This window comes from Pieris rapae, chromosome 12 (genome assembly GCF_905147795.1).
Source record: "Pieris rapae chromosome 12, ilPieRapa1.1, whole genome shotgun sequence".
Taxonomy (NCBI): Eukaryota; Metazoa; Arthropoda; class Insecta; order Lepidoptera; family Pieridae; genus Pieris; species Pieris rapae.
In genome coordinates this window covers 3,973,072-3,993,251 of record NC_059520.1, presented here as the reverse complement: position 1 = coordinate 3,993,251, position 20,180 = coordinate 3,973,072, and the positions used below count along the sequence as shown (strand labels likewise).

General features: G+C 32.5%; 2 protein-coding genes and 1 long non-coding RNA gene across 3 annotated transcripts; 2 read left to right on the top strand and 1 right to left on the bottom strand.

The window, feature by feature from the left end:
• Nucleotides 1-4,235: 4,235 nt before the first annotated feature.
• LOC111001192 (zinc finger protein GLIS3) lies at nt 4,236-5,986 on the top strand. The gene is made up of 4 exons (XM_022270963.2): nt 4,236-4,572; nt 4,710-4,930; nt 5,069-5,216; nt 5,389-5,986. Exons 1-4 carry the CDS (start codon nt 4,450-4,452, stop codon nt 5,953-5,955), a joined length of 1,059 nt encoding a protein of 352 aa, XP_022126655.2. The 5' UTR covers nt 4,236-4,449; the 3' UTR covers nt 5,956-5,986.
• A 412-nt stretch (nt 5,987-6,398) lies between these two features.
• LOC111001186 (probable nucleoporin Nup54) lies at nt 6,399-19,211 on the bottom strand. Its single transcript, XM_045630340.1, has 14 exons — nt 19,075-19,211; nt 18,877-18,992; nt 18,688-18,807; nt 18,485-18,583; nt 17,887-18,101; nt 17,379-17,511; nt 16,165-16,321; nt 15,377-15,485; nt 14,393-14,576; nt 13,758-13,846; nt 13,193-13,360; nt 11,937-12,056; nt 6,818-6,905; nt 6,399-6,645 (listed from the first exon to the last, which is right to left on the bottom strand). The coding sequence occupies exons 2-14, from the start codon at nt 18,935-18,937 to the stop codon at nt 6,512-6,514; spliced, it is 1,677 nt and encodes a 558-aa protein (XP_045486296.1). The 5' UTR covers nt 18,938-18,992; nt 19,075-19,211; the 3' UTR covers nt 6,399-6,511.
• A 270-nt stretch (nt 19,212-19,481) lies between these two features.
• On the top strand, nt 19,482-19,843 carry LOC123689577. The gene is made up of 2 exons (XR_006750530.1): nt 19,482-19,542; nt 19,662-19,843. It is a non-coding gene; the product is annotated as an uncharacterized LOC123689577 (long non-coding RNA).
• The last annotated feature ends 337 nt before the right edge of the window (nt 19,844-20,180 follow it).

Genomic DNA, 20,180 nt, shown 5'->3' with positions numbered 1-20,180 from the left:
AATGGTGCCAAAGTACGCGAAATGTAAGCTCGGCGATTCCTGGGGCCTTAGGGTAGAAATCAACGATTCGTAGCGCTAGTGTGAGTCCTAAAATTTATTAGATTTTGACATATGGGAGTCATAGTTAGCCCTAAGAACCGTTTCTGAATGCCCCTTAGACTTATTCCCGCCAGTCATGTTGAAAAATAACGTTTGTTTCGCGTGCCCGAAAAACTTGTATATCTCTAGTTGCAAAAAAAAAATCCGATGACAAGAAAATTTATTGTTAAATCTACTTGCACTGCCAAACGTACTTAAGAATATTTAAATTTTAAGCCACTTAAATCATATGCTGGGAAATATTTATTCTTCTTCATTTTTTTTTCACCCGAAATGGGCACAAGATAATTTTGTTGCACAAGTGCTTTATTTAGCTTTTTTGGAGTTTTTTAATTCTCTCAAAGCGTTGATTTTCGGTCATATGCGTAATTTATGGACCAATGACATACCTCTGTAGGTACAATACTATATACTTAATTGAAATAATCGAAAGTTTTTGAAATTGTATTTTATTCAATAAACGATTAGAACAAAAAATAATTTGTTTTTTTCTTAAATGCCTTATACTAGACAATCCTGCTTAAATTATTTTGTTGTCGTAAGTAAAGAAAACTGCAAAAACATTGTACTTGGCTCCCCCCCAAAAGACTGGTCCGTAGAAATTCGATTTTAAGTAAGTAATAAAACATTGCTGTAAACGGAATGAAACCGTCAAATGTCACGTTAAGATGGATGCATGATCTATTTTTTATTAATTAAGACATTCATTCAACATTAACTATTAATTAAAAAGGTACTCTCAACTCACGTGGCGACGCATTAAGCAATATCATCATTTTGACCGCAAATTCATAAGATTTTTTCAATTCAAAGTCTTATAAGAACTCAAAAGATAATTTTGTAAAAAATTCCTAAAAGTTAATTGATATATCCGTTATGTTAATAGCTATCCAACCTATCTATTTGCGGGAATCTCAAAGTATCGATTTTCATAGTTATATAAACCTCCTTGTGTTTAATCGATGGGGATAAAGGTAGGTAGATTAAAATTCAATACTTTTTTTACATACGGAAAGCAGACGTAGCCCGTTTCTCGTTTCTGAATTATTGGTTGGTAACTTACCCTCAGTGTTAAGTTCATGTTTAGCCATAATATTTTAATAGATCGCGCCCCCACTAGAAATAAGCAAATAGGTATTTGTATTAACAATATAAACTCTGTTGGGGGGAAAGTCGAATGGACACGACACGAAGAGCAAATCGCGTTTCAATTTCACCGCGACACAATCGCCACGCTATTTTAGTATTTTTATTTTGATATAGTTCGCGTGTGGTCGAGCCTTTTGGCGGGAAAGTGCCTAATTATAATAGTAGTTGGCGGACAGTAGACTGTGTAGCACTTTTTATGCGTGAAATATATGCTGTGCCAGCTAAATGGTAAGAATTTTGGCATATGTATGTATATATATGTTGGCAAATGTACTTTCTATTCGAGGATGAATTTCAAATATTTTCTTTGGTTTGTGATGACTGCGAAACATCTGTATGATTTTAATAGTTACCATTGTTGAAACTAATGTATAGAAATAGATTTTGCAAATTTATATTTTGTAACTGTTATTAACTTCAAATACTTATGCCTTTAAGGGGCAACATACATATGACAGCGACCGTATTTAATAAAAGGTGTTTTTAATTCTATGTCTATGTAAACCTATATTTTTAATTTTAAACGCCTGTGCAAGTATTTACGCAAGTTTTCGTTTTATACTGTTGGAAATTAACATACACAAACACGGTCTAAAAGGAAGCACCTTTCATTGTATCAAATCGTATTGATTTTGTTGTGTAATGTCCTCTTAAATTTCTCCACTGAGGTAAATAACTCCAAGAATACTTTAAAATTAATATTGACTAAATTGTCAGTGTACCTAACATACGCAAAAAATGTGATGCCCAACGTGTAGTTACGAGACTAACAACATAGAAAATTATCTGTGATCTATTTGAATTGCGTTGGTTACGGTAATGGGTTCGATAGGAGTCGTTGATCGGTACACGCACATATCACGCGGTACTGCCTGAAAAAATCCACACAACTTTATGAAATAATCACGAAATTATGCAAGACATTGAATATATATTGTACTTGAAAAATAATCATGAGGGGAAAGCGTGATTTTTGTATGTAAAGTCATCAAGATCAAAGACGGATTAACTCATGCTAACGTTGTATCACATGTATCACCAATATCAACCGAACGATAATCATGTCTGGCGATAAGCATTACATTCTATAAATAAAGTTACATGCGTATCTGTAGACATTGGTCTGCTAGAATAATACTATCAATCGGATTCACGAATTTAGGGGAGAGACTCCACAGGGGCCTCTACAATAGGCTTTAAGAGAAAAATTTGATTCAGAGTACACTACTATTAGCTTGCACTACTACTACTTTTCCATTGAAAATTTTATTCCCGTTTTATTTTTACCTATACTTTATACATATTCCAGACATCTAAAGCCTTGAAAATTTGTGAAGTAACAATCAAACTACTAAAGATTCCAGTCCTAGGCGATACATTTTCTCAAAAACTAAACAAAAAAACTCAATACACAATAATATAAAAATCGCTGTACAAGTTCTGGATGTATAGCGAAATTTGTATTCTTCACAAATCAGATTCATGCAGAAATTGCATTGTACCAGTTCGCAAGGTTGTCCGTACCTACTGCGGTTAATAAAAACCCACACAGTAATACTTTAAAGATGGAACTAGTTACATTTAGAACCACCTCGATCCTTCACGGAGAATTTTTTGAATAAGCAGTGTTGTAGTGTATTATGAAGTTCCCAGCGAGTACCAAAATCCGTAACTTCTATTCCTTTCACAATTGTATCAATTTAACATTCACCAAATTGCGCCAAATTTACGTCTTTTTACAAACAAATTGTCTTTGCACAAATAAGTCTACTGTACTTCCCGCATAAAAAAATTATCTCCTCCACAAATCATTTGCAAAAACAACCATGACAAAGTATTTTGCTCATGATGAAATATTCAACGCTTGGAGACAGATAACAGTCAACCGGTTTAATCTAGGCTGGAGTCAAAGTTGGCTTCAACGACATAAACAATGTACTAGCACGTTTTTAATATTGTTTAAAACACCAGAGAGAGAACTAGATTTGTCTATCATTAGGTGGCATATGTAACACTAATACGTCAAATAACTGTTAATTAAACTATATAAGAAATAATTGTTGGATGAACTCCGTTGAATCCAGTAAAAACAAAACAAACAAAATAAAACGGTACTGATTGGATTATGTGACAGCGGCTTTTCAACTTTCAGCAATGTTTTTTCCAGTTAACGAAAATCCTAGATAACACTGTGTTAGTGGTTGGGTGGGTAAAATGTCTGTTATTAAATATTTTCCTGTATATAAAGAGAATTTTTCATTAGATACACAACAATTAAAAACTGGCCTGTGATAATTACGTCAACAGTTCGTCATAACAAGAGTTAAAGATAAGAAAACCGGCTGAAACCGGCGCACGCACCGGCCGCAGGGGGCCGCGACGATCCACACAATATAATGCACGTACACACGTACGCTACTCACACACATACACTGATAACGAATAACTCGTTCAATCGAGAATATAATGAGCGCAACATTCATTGTGACGCAGGACACTTCATTGTTTATTCTAGACTTGTGTTGAAATTCAGTTCTAAAGGACCGGAGGGTTGATGTCTACTTTTTAACTTTGTTGTTTTGACCATTCAAATTACCCGTTAAAGTGGTTTTTTTTCTCTATAATATCTTACACAATGTCATGAATCAGAAAGTAGAAATATGCCCGAATTAATATATATACCAAGAGTATATTTCAACTTGAAAGATATTTTTTGTGAGAAATTATATGCAATACCTGATAAAGGTACACTACGTAGATGAGTTAATGCTATTTCTTATAAAACTATCCCATCTATGAGCAAAATTGCAATAGCAAAATTTGGTATTGCCAAACGCCCAATCCCCAATGAAGACTGAGGTCGCATAACATAAACACGGTGGTATCAGTCACCTATGAACTGAGGCCTATCATACTGGTATTAACTAGACACAGGCCGAAGTGAGCGGCTCCTGATAACATTACAACATCATTTACTTTATACCAAACTCTCAGTCGGGTACACACGTGAATAAATTCAGTTTTAATTAAAATTTTCGAAGTAGGCTCAAATAGTTTTGTTGTGAGCGTTAACGGTAATCTAAGCGATATTCGCAGGGGATTCCTTATCAGCGTTATATCACTGGCAGACATTATAAATAGGCAACGTTGTAGTTACACTTCATTTTACACAGCGATTGTGAAGTGACCACTGTTATTAAAATGTTGCTTTTTCCGACGTGGAGGCCAGAATTGCATGAGGGTTGCAGAGTACCATGGATTCCAACAGAACGTTTCGCGCCCTATATCGCTCGATCTGTTACAGTGCCACCCCCACCACCACAGGTGCGTTATTAATAACTAGACAGGAATAAATTGTCTGTGATGTTTAGGTGTAAAAAAATAGACATCTACCATACTTAACCAATACTATTCCATCATATTGTGTGTAATCTACATTTTAATTTTTTTTTTAAATTTAGATTTCGGACAGTGACTCCTGTGGAAGTTTGTCACCAGAGAGACACAATGATTCGGGATCAGATGAATGCATATGCGAATGGAGAGGATGCGGCATAAGATTTGATTCAGTTTCTCGTCTGTCGGCACATGTAGCTAGAGTCCATGCGCACGCGCATAGCGATGGATATTTCTACTGCTGTTGGAGGGGGTGTACAAGATCTCAAAGAGGTTTTAATGCAAGGTAATTTTTTTATGATAGGTACTCTTGTTTTTAAATACTTTGCAAAAACTCATCTGAAATTATTTCAATTTAACAAAATTATTAACACGAGCACAATAGTTATAATTTATATAGAATCTAACAAAATTTTCTTTACAGATACAAAATGATAGTGCACATGAGAATTCACACTAACGAACGTCCTCACACTTGCAATCAATGCCAGAAAAGCTTTTCGAGGGCCGAGAACCTCAAGATTCATCTACGGTCGCATTCGGGGGAAAAACCTTACGTCTGTCCATATGAGGTAAATATAAACTGTTTTTGTTCTCGCTATCATTTAAAGTAAAGTCCCGTATCCCAATAAGTCTTTCTTGCGTATGATAAATTTTCGTCCTATCTTTTAGGCAACCTCTTCATGATTTAATATCAGTGTATGCGATATTGATTATTTAGAATTTATTAATTTTTTTTCACAGGGCTGTGGTAAAGCATATTCAAACTCCAGCGATCGTTTCAAACACACAAGGACCCACAAAGTAGATAAGCCGTACTGCTGCAAAGCACCAGGTTGCACCAAACGTTACACCGATCCGTCCAGTTTGCGCAAACACGTCAAAGCATACAAACACTTCACAGAGAAGGAACATCCAAAATTAGCACCACGAGCTGAAAGTATATCCCCAATGCGCGAAACTATAGAACCTGTGATCGACCATAGGATATCACCATACTCATACCATATTTCTGAATCGTATCCTGTAAACTACCACCCAACATATATCCGAACTGACCCACTGTATAAGGAACCTCAAGAAACCTATCCAGTATATACCAGAATGTATGATCACGCGTTGAGTTACTCTACACAAGACTACCCTCTTTACAAGCCTCAATACTATGAAAGTAGAATAGACGTGGGAAATTCATTTCCGGAAAATTCAGATGTTCCATTGAATTTAATATGTGCTAAACGTGTGCAATGCAGACCAATTGAAGGACTTAGGCATACGGAGTTACCCTTAGATTTAAGTACTAAAAGTTAGTTGTTACATTAATATAAATTATTTATACTAACACTCGTTTTATTGGCTATAATATAAATGGATTCCTGATATGGGCTACATTTATTTCAATTAATTATTATAGTAGTAAAAATCTAAAATCATGAAATATAAAAACTATTTTTTTGTAATTAAATTTATTGAAAAATATACATATAATTCACTGAATTAATTATGTATGGAACATAACTTCGGAATTACATATTAATTGTACAAACTTAATTTAATGAAAATTGATTGATTACAACAAAGTAAATATTTTAAGAGACCCTTATAGCCTAAACGCTAAGTAAGTCTCCCGTATATAAACGTTGCGAATACATACTCCTTGGTATCAACCTTCTTTATAAGAAAGAAAAATAAATTTTGACATGCTTTATAATATGAAATTTGTTAGCTAAACAAAAAGTATGAAAAACATAAAATACACTCAATGTATTCATTTATTGATTAACAATGACTAATCAGACTTCCAGAACGTTTAGAACTTTAACATGCAAGAGCGAAATCTTAAATCAAATAATTGTGGGGCGTAGTGCTAGGCCCGGACAAGTTTGGCCATCCCCTCTGCGATAGTGTTGAGGGCTGCAAGATCTGTTTTAGCTGTATCCATCAAATGGGCCATACCACGTTGTTGGAAAGACAGGAATTGTTTTACGTCTTCTTGCGCACCTAAATGATAAAAAAAATTGTCGATTTTTTTGCGAAAAAATAATGTATTTAGAGAAAATCACATTCTTTTTAAGAGCGTACCACATATGGGCAGTGTGTGACAATTATTACAGAAGAATAATACAGTAACAAATACAGAATAAGAATTTTAAAATTAAGAGATTTTTATTACCTGGGTCCAAATGATATCTCTCATAAGGTGCGCCCGCACTGGCGCTACGCTGAAGTCGCACCGCACATAATAGCTCATTCAATCGACCCTGCGAAGGAAATTATAGGACACTTAAAATTCTTTATTAAAGACTCTTATTTAGTGCAAGATATGTGTCATATTCGTGTGTTTTTAATATAATTTTTCCTTTAATTTCAAACATTTTAATCAATTTATATTTAACCATCGATAAGGTAACAAAAATAATTAAAAAATTACGTTGTGCGTTGTTACGTAAAAACCAGACGCTTACGTAACTGTTTTGTTATGTTTATCATAAAAAAAACAATTAGTGACTACAAATCCTGCATAGACGTTTGTGACCGTGAAAGCAAACATACAAATATTATACCATAGATAACACATTACTTAAACAGATAATATATATCTTATTGATAATAAGTAACGAAACCAAATAATATCACATGATAATTAACTAATTATTCTACGAAATCGAAATTCAAACTAATAGGTGTATCGCCACCAATCTTCAACTTTACTATACTGATGTAAAATAATAAATATAGAGTAATAAAAACAAATATAAATAAAACAATTGAAGAAAGCTTATATGGTGCTAAGTATATATTGGTATAATTTAATAACAAAACAAATTAGAGAAAAACACTTTTTTAACGGATTATAGATATGTATTATTATATTTAAACTTATAATTATTTGTACATAATTTTAAATTTAAACCGTTTCGCGTGCTTTACAAATTAGAAAAAATAGTGAAGAAACATATATAAGGTATAAATATAAAAGACGGGCATCTCGGTCGTCGTAATATTAATTTAATAATGCTTAAAAATGTTTATAGTTAAATATACTTTCTCTTGGCTTAGTTTTAACAAGCTTAAGGGACGCCCAAAATGAATTACAGGCCTTTCATGGAGAAGTATTATACTCTTTTTTTAACAATTGCTTTAGACCTTAATAGAATCAATTGGAATCGATTGTATCAAACAGTAAGTAATTAATTATCGATATTAATATTTATTTATTTACTTAACATAATTGTAACTCAGTTTTATTTTTCCTGAGGATATTCAATATTTATAATCGCACAAGGGAAGTTTTTCAGAAAAATCTTTCACAAAAAGTACACAGACATTTTAATGCAAACTTGGTTTATTTATTTATTAAGACTGAAGTCTCAAGAGTGATGTTACCATTATTTGTTATGGGGCGGTTTAGGTAAAAATAAATATCAATGTTATATGTTGTGTGCAAAAACGAGACATGATACACATGTAGTTTAATAAAATATTAAATATTCACTGGAATATTAAAGAAATAAAAATGATGAAAAATATGACATAAAAAATATTTCTTTTAAAATAAAATTGCTTAAGTCAAATTCACATTATTATTTGTTATTTTTCATGAAAGTTTGGAAAACACCATCAAACTTGTGTTTTGCTGACGCCATATTGACATTTTGAATAGTTTCTAATTAAGTTTAAATTAACAGTCAACCGGCTAAGCAAGTAATGAAACGTCATCGATCCAAGTAATTTGCCTAGGTTTTGATCAACTGGCTGAATATCTTTCAGGCCGTTAGTTAAACGGTTAGACTGTTAATTGAACGGCTAATTAAGTTAGTTGGCTGCGAAATAAACTTAGTTACTAGAAGATACTATACCCATTCTATAGAATTTCGAAAAAATTCCAGTAATTGTAAGTTAATTTGATACAAGCTTAAAAAAATGCAAGTCATCCACTAGTAGCAGATTTCAGTCGTACAATAATTAATTCATTAAACGTCATCGCAAAATTTTATTACATGCAATAAAATGAGTATGGATTTAGAATTAAACCACATACATGCTTTATCAATGCACTATCATGAGTTAGATTTAAAAATGACGACTATCACCTGTTGTACCAGCTAAAACCAGTTTCTTAGATAACACCGATGTAAAACCTAACACGCGATCATGTTATGTCCCTAACATGGATATTGGATGTAATCTCTCGAGTGTTCAAAATTTTCCAAACTACACACAATCTTTTCCTGATTCAGAAAAATTATAGCATCGGAGATAATTTCAATGCATGATATTAATACTTTATTAACAGCAACGTAGCTTGTTTTAGTATATAAACATCTTAATCATAAAAACTAAACCAGTTTAATGCAGTTGGACTCAAGAAAAGTACTCTTCAGTACTTATTTAAAAGAGTCATTTAAATTTTTTTCTTGTTTAAAAATCATTCCCATTTATCTATTATAAAACTATATTTCCCCGTTTTTTATAACATAGACAATGGACGATTATATACTCGTGAACGGGTGACACTTGAATTCGTGTACATTCGTTGTTTCTACTACGTATTTGGAGTTGTTCTCACGAGTATGTAAGTGCGTGCTCCTATTTCACCATGCCTCCTGCTGATAGAGAACAAATCAAACAATTTGTTTTTAATCCTTTTTTATTATTCTTGATTACTCAAGATGTCATATGGAACATGGTGTAATGGTTGCAGCTCCTTACAAACGTTGTGTAAAAAAAAACATGGCGATTAAAGAGTGGTGGAGAGTTTATTGCAAGTTCTTCTCTTCCGTTCTTCGCCGGAAGACCCTTGATTTAAGAACTGGCAGTGTACATTAAGTTACCTACATGAATAAATAATTTTGAATTGAATTGAATATAGAGAATTTCATCTATGACATAGTTTGGAAATGCTTACTTTTCTTTTTTAGCTATGATGTTTTCGTGTGAAAATATATAAAAGCACATAATCTTATATATTATTTTGTCTATTTTTTATCTAAATTTCTTTTATCTAAATTTCGTTTGCGTCCTAACTTCATTTTTAAACTGACATACAAATTCTTTCAACAACTCTAACGAATTATCAACTTAGTCATTGCATACACATTTATATGGAACTGGAACTTGGCAACTTACATATGCTTCCTTAAGATTTTTAGTTGTTAAAATAAAATTATTACCTGAATTGAATTATGAATGATAATGTAATTTTGCAAAACCTTCGGAGATAATATGGACGTACCACAAACGATGTCTATGCAAACGTCTGGAGATAAGACCGATAACAACACGCGGCAAGTGAATGCCAAGAGGTTTCAGGTAATTGATGTCTACTATTTTTTATCTTTTGTCATATCAAAGCGATAAAGTCCACGGATCGCGGTCCAAATTCAATACGAATAAGACTAAAAAAAAGTTCTATTAGCTTTATAATATTGCTATATGAAATTTTAGTCATGAAATTTAAATGATATTCTATAACACCGAGGTTTGATCTAACCAACTTTCATAGTCTTTTAAACTAAAAAATCTTATAATCGTTTTGAATTATTAGAACAATATTAGATTATTCAAGAGACGGTGTTGTTGTACTTTTAAAAAAAAGAATGAAACCAAATATTTTTGTTCCAAATTATGCTTATCGAAAATTAATAAAAATTATCTCCAGACAGTGAAAAGATAAACTTTTGTATATTACTGATACAACATTACATACATTCCATACTTTCTTTGTAGAATTATTTATTTATGATAACTTTAGTTCGGTTATTATAATTTTATATAGTTATATCTTGTGTGTCAATCAATCAAATCAATCAAAATTTATTTATTCAGTTTAGATGCGACTTAAGACATGCTTATGAATGTCAAAAACGTTTACAAAATTCGCGAAAGAGCAAAACTACGCCATCCGTTCGCAAGACTACCAGGAGGTCTTGTTCTCCATAGAATAAACATATTAAATTCAATATTTTAATAAAACTTGTTAATACAGTTAAAACAATATGATGTATTTACTATGTCTAACATATGAAAAAAATATAATGAGTATATTTCGGATATTTTGGGGTAGTTTAGAAAGTGTGATTATAAATATATTTTTTTTAATATCGACGGAGATGAGAAACAAGACGGCAATTCTCATTTAATGATTTCGTAGATCTCGAATTTATAACTTTCTATAGATCAACGACTTTGATTCTTTGAAGATTTCAGCCTAACTACAAATAATTGCACAAGCTATGTTCAATAATATTCATTTAATTAATCAGGCAGATATAAAGAATCATAATTCCCCAATGTATAATATTTTATTTTAAACTAGCTCCCGCCTCTTAAACCGCTTGGTTTCGTATATTTTACCAAACTGTCTTGCGACTTCTTTAACGATTATTCAGTGTATGGCATATAAATATAATTATGCCATACACATAGGTTAACGCGTGTCAGCGAGGGTTGACGCGGCGCTCAGAGAAAGCCCTGGTCCCTTAGATAGAATGCCTAGCGAACCCCGAGGGCCCATTTAAAGGGCGTGGCTGAGGTGTTTTTAGTGGGTGGGTTCTCGCTACCCCTCTGAAAGGCAGAGGGATTTGAGTGTAGACCCAGCCCCACAGTCCCCGCGTCAAGCTCGACATTCTTGATGCAGGGTTGCTTATGTGCACTCTCACCTCATTAAAAAATAGGCGTTCAGAGAAAGTCCCTAAACGCAGGCGAACGCGCGCTTCCATCGCAATTACATTTTTTTTAATGACATGTCTATAGAATTCAGTTCAAATTGCTTGAATTTAAAGATATCTAATAGCTTCTTGTAAATGGACGTGCCATTTTATAAATTCTCGCAACGCGCAACAGTCTATAAATTAATCAATTCTATAAATTTGATCCCGTCTGCGTTAACGCGCCTTACATGTAAACAAGGCCTGAATTACCGATATTTTAACCAAGAGAGTAGATAAATTAGATATAACTTTTTAACAAGTATTTGAGTGCAGAGTACAAAAATACAAAACTACACTCTTTATAAAATAGTTTTTTTTATATAACAAGCAAACGGGCAGGAGGCTCACCTAATGTTATGTGATACCGCCGCCCATGGGCACTCTCAATGCCAGAGGGCTCGCGAGTACAAATTAAAAAAAATTGGTACACAAAATTGACAAACAAATTAATAAATTCTCTTCGGCTCTGAATACCAATCATAATAATAAAACATATTTTAAGATATTCCAGGCTCCAGATGTAGTTAGAACTGTGTTTGAGGAGCCTGAAGAACTTGTATGGAGGCCTTTAGTACTTACATTATAGAGGGGCGGGGCGGCCAGTTGCGTGGCTAATTCTTGTAATCTCGCACGAGTCGCTTCTTCCTCGGGACTTAGAGCTGCGCCGACACGTCCTAAAACTTCTTGACGTGCAATCACCTATAAATTCATTTAAAATGTTTGTTTATTTGAAATTATAGAATATTAGGGATTCTATAAACTTATACAATTAATTTATTTTGTCCTATTTTATCGTAAAATTGTGTTAGATTAAACCAATCTAATTTAATTATTAATTATTTTAGTCCAGAATTGTTAAGTTTGTGTGGTAGTGAAAATATGATTTATTCGCGTCAAGTGAATTATAATATTATGTTGTGACTTCCATGGCATAGCACACATCTCAATTCATCAATTCCCGGAGAGAAAAATGATAGAAATTCAATAAACTTTACGTATCAAAAATAAACTTAAAGTTTGTTGATAGCTCTAACCCGCTATTTTCTGGTTTATCTCGAACCTTAGCATAAAATTGTTAGTTATAAGATTTAGGAATTTTAGTTTAATTTTTTAACGTTTGTATGTAGATTAGTAGGTGTGGGTAATATAATGGAATTCTATCGCATTAGTTGTAACTGTAAAGATAGGAAAATTTAATGGAAAAAAAAAAATAAAAAAAAAAACTGTCGATAGATTGTGAACCGTATCATTATGATTGCAATTCAACGCATCATTTTTCGATTGATTGTAATCTACCGAAGTGAAACCGTTAAATTACAATCTGTCCCGCGTCAAATTGTCAACTGTCTGCAAGTTCTTCCTGATTGGTCGGTCTCATTTCATTTAGAAATGAAATAGACGTGTCACATAAATAAAATAAATAAATTATTTAATAGGAAATTAGAAATCCTGACATATGTTAGAAACAAATTGTAACGAAATGTTTATTCTACAAATACAAATTCTAATTAAATATTTCAAAAAAATCAACAATAATTATGTCTTTAAGCACAAATTATAAAAATAGAAATAACAAACAAATATGACGTGTGGCCGGGGGTGACGGGGGCACATACCGTTCAACCAATCAGAGCGCGAGTTGCATTCCGTCCTACGCCGGTTCACAATTTGACCGCTTCCCATCGATAGATTACAATCAAGCGAAAAATGATGCGTTAAATTGCAATCATAATGATACGGTTCACAATCTATCGACAGTTTACAATCTTACTGGATAGATTGTAATATAACGATGTTTACAATCTTACGGTGACATATACATTTATTTAACCGACCTGTAATAAAGTGTGTCTCAGAGAGTTAAGTCGCGCTGTTAGTTGCGCAAGAGTTGCTGCGGAGGCGGCGCGACGCGTGCGCAACTCGCTCAATGTTTCAGACGCTTTACGAAGATAGCTGGCCTGCAGACCAGATTCTGATGTTTGGCATTGTGCACGGAATTTGATCTGTGAAAAACATAAATATTACAACTGCGAAATAGATAAATAAAGTTTTTACTCCAGGTGATTTACTTATTAAGTTATTAAAATTAATAACCTTTAAACCAATAATTGAAATCTTCAATGTTCGATATTTTTAGGTTAGAATTCCGACCATCGAGTATTCATGTTTTACCATCGATAACCCGAGTCTATCACTCTGTGCGAAACGCGGCAAATTCAAATATAAAGATGATTACGTCTCATATAAATGAGAGTCGTTATTTTCTTTATATACATATAAAATTTAAAAAATAATTACAGTTTGTCATTTATAACAAACAGGAAAAACACATTTCAGTTTACAAGTTTCTAAAATTAATTAAAATATTCGGAATTCAGTACAAATTAATCTCATAATAACCTCAGAAAATCCAATTATAGGTACAGGAATATAGTTTTCTGGATCAGGGTTGTCAGCTTGGGCTTGTTTCCAAAGGCGCATATCCATTCCTAGAATTTTTTTTTTATTTAAATTCATTTCTATTGTTAATTTGTTATAATTAGGTTGTCGGATTGTCCCCCATAGACACTTGTTGAATAACGACTGAGCTCTTTGCAGAGAACGCGAGTTGGGTATAATAATCGAACGGAATTTAATTCAGTAATTTGGAATTTTATTATTACTAATGACTACCATATTTTTTTTAATACCACATTTTTGACTTTTGAAAATTGTGGCAGAATTTCGTCAAAAACAAAATTTTGATGAAAACTATTCATAAAAACATATTCACAAAAGCAAAACTACTATTTTATACTTAAAGTATATTACAGGTATATAAAAGTTAAAAATTATTAAATTATGCAGTGATACTTTGTCACCTATCAGTATATCGATAGTGGCCATCGGTATTAGATAAAATTAGTAGTCATTGATTCAAACACTTTGCTGGGGAATCGAACTAACTATAATTTATCAATAAAATCAGAAATTCAAATATATATAAAAAATATCAATGCATAACTATGAAATTCTACAAAATAATTAAGCTATACCCGGCGGTGGAGCCTGCAAGTACTGATCTAGCATCTGTGGCGTCGGTCTTGTAACCGGGGTTATGCTGGTACATCCCGCACCAGTCAGCGTGTTCCGAGCCGCTCCATTATTAAGAAACGAGCTCAGTTCAGACGCGCTAATATGGCACCCACCCGCACCTTTATCCACTATGTATACCACCACCTGGAAATTATAATAATGCTAATTATTTTTTAAAACGTATGGGAACAACTTCTACAATTCTAGTTCAATTATTGATCAAGTTAAAATGTTGTCAGCTGTAAAATCTCAAGTGATGCGAAGGTGAGCGGTATACTGTTCTTCTCTTCCGTTCTACGCCATTGAGAACTTTGCATTTAATGTTTTTTTTTTCTATTTTTTTTTTTGACGTTTATAAGTGTATGGTCGCGCGCACTTCTACCGCGCTCGCACTAGATATAGAAGTTACTTACAGTCATTATTGTTGAATTAGCTTAGGTTATTTATTGTTTTATCAATTAATAGAATTTGTGTGATAGAAGTCATGTAATCTTATTTTTTTATTCATTTTATTTGTTAATTGCATTTTATTTCTAAATAGTATTAGAAATTAACTTGCCATAGACATTCCCTCAGGACGTACTCAACGTACGTAAAAAATATAGCAATATTCAAATATGTTTAACTATCGCATAAGAAAAACAGAAAAATCAGTAGCGTTTACTAATATGTAGTTATTTTACTTATAAATATGTATACTAAATAACAAGACGAAATAGTACCAAGCTAAAATAGTGCAATTAGATATTATTAAGGGCGAATTAAGATTCACATGGAGACTTCAAAGTTGAGTCAAATTTACTAATTTTTCACATACCAAAGTCACTCATAGGGCTCCATCTCGACTTGATCGTTAAACCAATGCTACTAGTATAATTCAACTGCTATATGTACTTAATATTATATATGCAAAAATATGGCAATATCAGTAATTAATTTCTCACCTGACATTTTTTATCTGACACGGCTTTGACAGTCTCGATATTGACAGCTAAATTCGGCTTATTGCCAAGAAGGCTAGCCAAAGAAGTAATAAATCCCTGCTGATTGCTCCTAAAATTAAAAACTTTTAATATAAAAAACAACTTGTATCAACAATATTTATAATATGTATTTTGTATGGTGATCAAATAACAAAACTGAAACCCCATCAGCCTTTGTATGAAATACTTGATAGGTGCGTTATTGTAGATTTTATTCTTAGATGTCTATTAGTCTATTAAAAAACCTAAACAATACAGAAAGGTGTCTGTCTCCCTGAGCATATTAACTAGGATTATTATTATTAAATTTACTTCAAAGAAATAGTTTTATCTGAATTAAAAAAAAAATTTGAATTATAAATTAGTTTCTGAGAGCAGTGTTGGCCTAGTGGCTCCAGCGTGCGACTCTCATACCTGAGGTCGTAGGTTCGATCCCGGGGTGTGCACCAATGGATTTTTTTTCTATGTGCGCCTTTAACATTTGCTCGAACGGTGAAGGAAAACATGAGGAAACCGACATGTTTTAGACCCAAAAAGTCGACAACGTGTGTCAGGCACTGGACACCTGATCTGAGCTGATCACCTACTTGCCTATTAGATTTTAAAAATTGATCATGTAACAGATTCAAAAATCTGGGGCCAAGACCTAAAGAGGTTTTAGTGCCACTGCATTTATTTATTTTAAATTAATTTCTGCATAATATATATTTTAGGCATTATTTAACTCTTGTTTTCTGACATGTACATACTTTATTTCCTGCTCTGGTTTGTTAAACATCATAGCTACGTGTCCATCTTTGTCCTCTTTACCGCCAAGTCTTGAATAACCCACAGCCTTGAACCGGCATAATGGATTTTGCTCATTTAACTCAAGCGGTGGTGCATTTCTATTATAGTAAGCTTGACCTAAAAATGAAAGAAGAAAAGTGGTATTAATTTCCATAAACAAACAAACAAACAAAAATATCTTTATTCATATAGGTAACCAAGTACACTTATGAAGGTCAAAAAAATTAAATTGATTGTGAATTTACATTTATTGCCAGTTCTCAAATCGAGGGCGTAGAACAAAAGAGAAGAACTGGCAATAAACTCATATATTCTGAATGACAAGGGCCAAGTGTAACCCATGGTAGAAGATATATCATTAAGTTACGATTATGACTTTTGTACACAAGAATATTACATTACTTTACTCAAATTTGTGTTTCTGTATGATCCCGACATTTCATAAGTGTTCCTACTAAAATAGTTGACCACCGAAAAAGGGACAAATTTGTCCAATTGGACCGCAATAAACAATAATGTGCTATGGTTTTTTTGTTTTACCTTCAAAAAGGTTAAGCTAAATATTAACTAGTTGAGTAAGTTATTACATTGTATTCAGAATTACCTTGACAAAAAGAACAAACATTTCAATATCACAAACAATGTATTAAAGTAACTTTAATTACTTTATTCTTAAGATCTGAATATAATATTTATATTTAATTTGGGTAGTAAGTTTTTTAAATATTTTATTGATAGTTTCAATTGTGTTCATTAAAATTGAGTTTTATATAGTGTGGATAAATAATTAAAAATAATTATATTTAAATAATACATAAAAAAAACAAAAATACAACCTACAAAATGTTTAGTTTCAGTAATTGCAAATACTTTTTAGTTTATATGATATATGCAAATAGTTTTAGTTTTAAGACCTATATTATTAGAAAAATAAATATATAAGGTAGGCACTTGTATTGCTGCTTTAATATAAATAAATATTTGTTTTATGCACCTTTATTCATAAAAAACTTATGCTTTTCATATACAAAAGACTGATTTATTTATTTTTAATTAGAGAGATGTTATTAAGTGTCCTGTTCAATACTGTGCTGCTAGGTTGAATAAATAAATAGGAAAAAAACTCAGGCAGTTTTTTAAAGGAGGTTTAAATAGGTATTAAAGGAATATTTACCAGTGCCCCATTGAGCCTGCAACAAATTCCATTTAGCCAAAACTTGGTCCCGTTCATCTCCAAATACATTGCAATTGAATACAGCAGCTACAAGTGCTTCATGGGCATTTGTTGGTCCTTGAGGCTGCTGTTGCTAAAATTTAATTTAAATTTAGCACTATAAATGAACATCTGACTGTCAAAGATTAGTTATTAAATAGCAATTGCTATAACTAAGAAAAAAAAGGTTAGGAAAAACTTATCTATAATCTTTTTATGTTTATTGTTGTTTAACTAATAATGTTTATTGAAAAAGCAAAAATTTATGCCCATTTCCGGAACGAAGATAATGATTTAATTAAGTTAGGCTTTGAGCCATATATGAAACTTACAACATTGGGGGGCTTAAAAGTTCACTTAACTTTCATGTAGTGCTTTTTACAATCTGTTAGTTGTTTGCTGCTAGTTAGTTGCTTATGTAATATGGTCCCAACACATTTTTTTACAAATAAAAAAATATTATTCAAACCTGTTGCTGTTGTTGTTGCTGTTGCCCAAAAGCTGAAGTGGTTCCAAGTCCAGTACCAAAGCCAGAAAAACCTGATGTTGTTGGTTTACCAAATGTTGATCCAAAGGTAGATCCTGTGCCAAATGTGTTGGTTCCAAATGATGGTGCTGTACTACCAAAAGATGATGTACCAGTGCCAAATCCAGTATTTGCTCCAAAAGTTCCAGCACCAAATCCTAGAATTAATATTAATGTATATATTAAGTTTATTTTTGAGTTGTCAATTCATAAATTCAATGAATTCTATAATATCAGTACAAACAAAATAAAAGCAGTGGCTTAGCAATGTAAGATTTAACCATGACAAACATTCAAATAACAGTAGTGAACTAATTTATTTAGATTTTCATATGGGAAACAACACTTGGCTAATACCGTTAGAGAACTATTGTTGTCATCATATACATAATGACAAGAGTGTAGAATGTTTACAAAATATATAAAAGGTAACCTATTTATCAGTAAAGAAATATTTATCACATGCGATATATAAAAATAACTCATATAAGGTGTGTCAAGGGACTACAATTATGAATGTACAAAATATTCATATACAGACCTGTATTTGGTTTAGCTGCTGTATTCCCAAATGTAGTTCCCCCAAACAGAGATGGGGCCGTGGATGCTGGAGTGCTTCCTAGGCCACCAAAGGGTGTCGCTACAAAACAACTATTATTTAAAGAAAATAGGTAATGAGGTGATAAGGTAAATTGTTAATATTAAAAAGACTAAAAATACACAAGTAAAGGGTGAAGAGGGTACCTGTGGCATTTGAAGTTGAGCCAAAGCTACCAAAACCTGATGAAGTTGTACTAGTTCCAAATCCACTAAATCCTGCTTGACTTGTTGTAGCTGTGTTAGTACTCCCAAATGAAAATGATGCTAAAATGTAGAAATAATTCTTAGTAACACCGAAATTTTGAAAAGTTAAATATTTTAAATTCAGCTTACGTTTTGAACTTGATCCAAACGGAGTAGCTTGAGACGCAGTAGATCCAAATGAGAAGGACATTTTAAGTTTTAACTTTTTAAATTATAATTCATGCGTTTATTTTATTTTCACACTTCTGAAATGCGAGGGAAATATTTTTTTAGCTATTCAACACTTTTTTATGGTGATTATTAGTGAATAGTGATCTGTAATTTTACCAATTTTTTTTTGAGTTTAAGCCTTATCCTTAAGGCCTGGTACCTATCTAAAACTTTAGGCCATGATTTTACCAATAATTTTTGCAAATTACAGATTTTATGCGCACAGACCGTAAATGGACTATGGTTGATGGTTCTAAACTCCATCTACGGCACGGCACAGAGCTTGTTTGTAGAAAATAAATAGTATCATATAGGTTGTCATGTGTAAGTTGGCGTGTGGCAGAAAAAGGTACTAATTTTGACAGTTGTGTTGACAGTTCTAACAGCTTGGTAGCCTCACGTGTGTCGGTGCTAATAATTTGTGTTTTAAAGTGTAAAAATCATTACGAAACATGCCAAAAGTAGTGCGGAGTGCAGCTAGAGAAATTATTCTAGCTGTAAAACGTTTTTGTGAAGAGGAGAAACGTAACAATGGGCCGATTATTCCATTTCAACAAGTGAATGCTCGAACAGCGGCTTTGACAGGTAAAGTATTGCCAGTTAAAAGTGATATTTATATCCCCAAATTTAGGGAAAAATAATAATTGCTTTTGAAAGTAAATGTGATTGATGGATAACTTAAAATATTTTTTGTTTTATTTAAGGTGTTTCTGAAAGAACCGTGAACCGTATAGTTTCAGAGGGAAAAATCATGGAAAGTAATTTTACAGCGAGAACTGAAGTCCCTAATCAAGCAGCTCAAGGACCTTCCACATCCATAGCTTGTGATGACAATTCCACACCAGAGAACACTACTTCCGAGGCTAAGACGATAAAACTAGTCACTCCAGGTAAAAGTAGAAAAAGAAAATTAACTGTTTCTGATTTGGATGACTTTGATCTTTGTGTTATTAGACGCAAAATCCAATCTTATTATTTAAATAATTCCGTCCCTACTCTCAGAAAATTACATTGTGATCTAAAGGCAGACATCAATTTCAAGGGTAGTATAGAATCTCTCAGAAAAATACTACACAAGTTGGGATTTAGTTATAAAAAGAATAAATCCAAAAGGATGGTTCTCATGGAGCGATATGATGTTGTTGCCTGGCGATCAAGATTTTTACGAGAAATAGACAATAATAGAAGGAGTGACAATCCGAGGCCAATCGTTTATTTGGACG

Bases quoted from the DNA above. Each gene is read 5' to 3' on its own strand.
- LOC111001192 (XM_022270963.2), top strand. From the start codon at position 4,450: ATGTTGCTTTTTCCGACGTGGAGGCCAGAATTGCATGAGGGTTGCAGA. The intron at 4,573-4,709 runs GTGCGTTATTAA...TTTTAAATTTAG, and splicing joins TGCCACCCCCACCACCACAG to ATTTCGGACAGTGACTCCTG. The intron at 5,217-5,388 runs GTAAATATAAAC...TTTTTTTCACAG, and splicing joins CTTACGTCTGTCCATATGAG to GGCTGTGGTAAAGCATATTC.
- LOC111001186 (XM_045630340.1), bottom strand. From the start codon at position 18,937: ATGTCCTTCTCATTTGGATCTACTGCGTCTCAAGCTACTCCGTTTGGA. The intron at 18,584-18,687 runs GTACCCTCTTCA...GTTGTTTTGTAG, and splicing joins CTCAACTTCAAATGCCACAG to CGACACCCTTTGGTGGCCTA. The intron at 6,646-6,817 runs GTAATAAAAATC...TTTATCATTTAG, and splicing joins GAGATATCATTTGGACCCAG to GTGCGCAAGAAGACGTAAAA.